This window comes from Tenrec ecaudatus, chromosome 4 (assembly GCF_050624435.1).
Source record: "Tenrec ecaudatus isolate mTenEca1 chromosome 4, mTenEca1.hap1, whole genome shotgun sequence".
NCBI lineage: Eukaryota > Metazoa > Chordata > Mammalia > Afrosoricida > Tenrecidae > Tenrec > Tenrec ecaudatus.
In genome coordinates this window covers 204251092-204255774 of record NC_134533.1, presented here as the reverse complement: position 1 = coordinate 204255774, position 4683 = coordinate 204251092, and the positions used below count along the sequence as shown (strand labels likewise).

The window sequence follows — 4683 nt, the reverse complement described above, 5'->3', positions numbered from 1 at the left end:
TGACGGGCAGACGGTGCAGGACGAAGAGACTCATGAAGCGGAGCTGCACGGCGTTGCAGCCCTCCCCCCGCCCCCATGCCTGCCGGCGGCTGCCGTCACCACCACCAGAGTCCAACTCAGCACGGGTGTCCCTCAGGGCCCCCCGTGGGACTTCTACCAGTGGGCACTTCTGGATGGACTGGGCCTTTGGGCAAGAAGCCGGGGGCATTGACCCATCTGCCCCCCTCAGGGGCTCCGGCACAGCCAGTTAATCACAGTCCTGCTCTCCCCGCCCGGCTCACTCCGAGTCTTCCACGTGGGCCCTGCTGCGTGCTCAGAGCTGACTGTGGGCCCCACTCTGCCATCCTTGGTTCCGACAAGAACCTCCTGCGGGGATAGGTGATGGGGGGCGGGGGACGCCGACAGAGAGGCCTGGAGACACGGAGGTGACAGCAGACCTGGTCACTCCTTTATTGGAAGAGGTATGCATTGTGTCACCCGGTAAGCCTGAGACCCCAACAGGATTTCCAGTTGCAGATTCAGAAGGTTCGCCTTGAGCTCATAGCGGCCCTGGATGAAGCCCCGCGTGTGGCAGTTGCGCCAGCGCCAGTAGACCTGGATGATGCGGACGGCGTTGAGCAGGCGGCAGTAACGCCTGCGGATGCGCCACATGCGGAAACACGCCTGCACTTTCACGATGGCTTGCTCTTGCCGGGCGTAGTGCTCCAGGGCGTCATGCCGCCTCTTGGCCAGCATCCTGGCCAGCACATGCCGCCACCAGCACTGGATGATGTAGGTCCTGAGTGCCGCGTGCAGGAGGATCCTGCGTACCAGGGTGCCGCGCCACCAGGCCTGGATCTGAATGGCTCCCCTCTCTCTCCTCAGGGTTTCCTCTTTGCTCTGCATGGGTTGCAGGGGGCAAGAGAGGGCACTCAGGAAATGCTGCCAGCCCCCCTCATCCCCCAGGGACCCAGGAAGGGACTCTCACCCCCTGTCCACAACCGCCCAGTCCTCTGAAAGTTGCGAGGGCCGGCACTGGAGCCAGGAGCTCAAGCGGGCCCCTGCCACGTGCGGCTTCACCCACGCCCCACCCGGTGCACAGCCTGCTTGCCTCTCCTGCCGCACCCTTGCGTGACGTTTCTCTGGCCCACACAGTTCATGACCCTGGCGTTGACCTGGAAAGTCAAGTCAGGCTCCCCTTCCCAACCCAAGGGCGTCCCTCACCGACCTTTGACGAAGGGGGTGGGGTTGCCTCCTTTTTCTTCTTTCTTTTCCTGGTTTTTTTCTCTTTAGGTTTTTTAGACTTTTTAAGGCTTTGGGATGTTTCTGATGTTTCACTGGAGTTTGCCCCTTTCTGTCGTCAGAGATGAGGGAGAGTGAATTTAGGGGGGGATTGTTTACTCTACAGTTTGGTGCCAAGTTTCCCCCGCTCAGCCTCCTGGCTCCTCAGAGACTCTAGACCTAGATACACATGCTGGGTCCACTGTGGAAATCGTCCCTCCTCCTCCTCCTCCTCCTGCTACTTTGGGTGGACTGGCTGTCGCTTACGTTTTGTTTATTGCCCATGGCTTGGGGATGGATGGTTCAAATCCCTCTGGGTGGGTAGTCCCCTAAATTGCCCATGTTTAGGGGCCAGATGGTTCCATTGCCCCCAGGTCTGCTCTGCTGCCCTGGCTCCGGTGAGGAGAGGGGAGGAGGAGAGGGGCCGTGATGTCATAAGGGCAGTTTATGATTTAGGCAGCAGGCTGCTTGCCCCTCAGTCGACATCCACCAGGAAGGCTTTGTCCATTCTTTCCTGTCCCCCCTGCCCCCCAAAATTGTCCAGAATTTGCCCATGAAGGCAGGACCCTAGGGACACTGACCTGTTGGTATGTGTACAGGTGGCCTCCATGTCACAAAACCATGCAGCCTGCAGCCAACTCCTCCTTGCCCTTTGACATCCTGTAAGTTCACCTCACTCTGAACCCGCAGAACCAGCCACACATTTTCACCCTCCATCACCTCCACTGGTTGCCTGCGCAGACTTACTTCATTAAAAGGTGTTCAAGCTTCTTTGTTCTGGCCATCAAGTACAGCTGGACAGATGTGTCTGTTCTTTGGACAGTCCACGGTGCCTTCGATAGTCTTCCCATCATTCAAAGGCACCGACTCTTCTTCTGCCTTCCCTATCCAGTGCCCAGCTTTCCCATGCCTCAACTGAGTCAGGCGCACCTTAGTCCTCAAAGTAGAATTCTTGCTGTTCAACACTCTACAGAGTGCTGGTACGGCAGGTTTGCCCAATGCCCTGCCCCGTGGGGTCTCCTGACTGCAGCTTCCATGAGCAGGAACTGTGCACGGAACCAAGATAAAGCCCTGGCAGCGTCCAGCTTTCCCATCCATCCTCGCCCGGTGGCGAGCATTGGGTCTTGGTTACATTGAACCATCATCTACTCTGGAGGCTGCAAGCCTTGACCTTCATCAGCAAGGGCTCCAAGTCCTCCTCATTTCCAGCAGTCAATGTTGTGAATAAGCCTGCCTCTGATCCCCATGTTGCTGCCTCCTTTACGTAGCCCAGCTTCTCTGGCGACTCGCCCAGCACACAGACTGGATAAGCATGGTCAGAGGGTACCACCCAGACGCACGTTTCCCGATTTTAAACAACGCAGTGCGCCTTCGTCCTGGTCAGACAACTGCCTCTGGATCCACGTACAGGTTCCACGTGAACACAATGCGGTGTTCTGGAATTTCCATTTTTCTGACGGCTGTCCATGGTTTGGTATGGCTATGGTCTACACCGCTGAAGGCCTTTGTTTGATTTTGTCCTCAGAATCCTTCAATATTGCGACGGTAGGCTTGAAGTCTCCCTTCAGCTTTCAGCGTGGGTGTCCTTCCCTCGAGTTTGTTTAACTCCAGGTCTCGGCACACGTTCCTGTAACCCTTTACTTTGCCTCCCAAGCTTCCCTCGACAATGTTCGCCTCGTTCTTTTATTCCATCAGTTAGCCAATTTGCTGTCGTGACTACATTCAAGAGCAAGCTTCAGAGTAGCCCCTGCCCCCGCTTTTGTCGTTCCTCTCTTCCCGCTCTCTCTAATTGCCTCTTGCCTTTTCATTAGGGTGTTCTTGACTCCTCCCCACAGCTCATCCAGGCGTCTCTCTCGTTTGTGTTCCGTGCATCAAACCCCATCTCGAGATGGTTTCTAAATTCAGATGGAATAGTCTCAAGGCAGTACGTTGCTTCTCATGGGCTTGTCTTCATGTTCTTCAGCGTCAACCTTCATCTGCAGGTGAGCGGTTGATAGTGCGTTCCTCAGTTGGCCTCATTTGGGCTGCGGCATTGGGCTTCCCCACCGCCTCCTCCCACAGGTGTGTCGATTTGATTCCGGTGTGCTTCATCAGGCAAGGCCACATGTCTCGCCTCCACGGATGTTGTTGAAAAGAAATTTGCATGAAGAAGTTGTTGATCCGGAAAAATCCTATCATGCGATCTGCAGCTTCATTTCTTCCACCAAGGTCGTGTTTCCTTCCTCTTGCGTTGTCAGACTTCACACTCCAGTCACCAGTAATTATCAGTGCATCTTAATTTCATGTGACTGATTGATTTCAGACTGAAGGTGTTAATAGAATCCTTCGATTTTTTAAATGGAAATCTTTTTATTTCTTCCTTTCATATCTTTTTAAAAGTTTTATTGGCACTTTATATATTCTATAATTCAATAGGATTGAATCATATCAGGGAGAGTTGTACAATCTTCACCACAATCAATTTTAGAACAGTTTATGTTTTCCCCCATCAATTTCTTTATCATTAGGTTTAGTGGTTAGTGCCTAGATTTGAATAATAGTTGTAGTCACTGGTCTTCTCTGTGGGTGTGATGTTATCCATCACAGACAGTTCTGTACTTCAAGAGAAATCTTAAAGGTACTTTAAAAAAAAACAAACCAACATTTTACTGGGGCTCATACAACTCTTATCACCATCCATCCATCCATTGTGTCAAGCACATTTATACATTTGTTGCCATCATCATTCTCAAAACATTTGCTTTCTACTTGAGCCCTTGACATCATCTTCTCATTTTCTCCTTCCCTGGCCCCTCCCTCATGAAACCTTGATAATTTATAAATTATTATTATTTTGTCATGTCTTATCTTACACTGTCTGACGTCTCCCTTCACCCACTTTTCTGTTGTCCGTCCCCCAGGTAAGAGGTTATATGTAGGTTCTTGTGATCGGTTCCCCCTTTCCTCTTCTTTTAAACATTTTATTGGGGGCTCTCACAGATAGTGTAACAATCCATTAATTGATTCTATCACGCGAACTTGTGATAGGTTGCCATCATCATTTTCAAAACATATTATCTTTTTAGTTGAACCTTCTGATATCAGCTCCTCTTTTTTCCCTCCCTCCCCATCCTCCCACCCTCACGAACCCTTAATACATTATACATTTATTTATATCTTTTCATATCTTACACCGTCTGCTGGGCCCCTGCACCTGCATGTCTGTTATTCGTCCCCCTCGGTGGGGGGGGACTATCAGTTCCTCCTTCCTCCTCTGCCCTCCTCCCACCCCTCCCCTCCTGGTATCGCTACTCCTGCTACTGTTCCTGAGGGGCTTCTCTGTCCTGGATTCCGTGTCTCCAGAGCTCTTATCTGTACCAGTGCACCTGCTCTGGTCTAGTCAGAGTTGTGAGGTAGAACTGGGGTCATGGTAGTGGGGGGAGG

The 4683-nt window shown here is 52.1% G+C and overlaps 1 protein-coding gene across 1 annotated transcript; it reads right to left on the bottom strand.

Moving 5' to 3' along the window:
* Window positions 1-441: 441 nt before the first annotated feature.
* LOC142447304 (IQ domain-containing protein F5-like) lies at window positions 442-885 on the bottom strand. Its single transcript, XM_075549001.1, has one exon. The coding sequence runs from the start codon at window positions 883-885 to the stop codon at window positions 442-444; it is 444 nt and encodes a 147-aa protein (XP_075405116.1).
* Window positions 886-4683: the final 3798 nt, after the last annotated feature.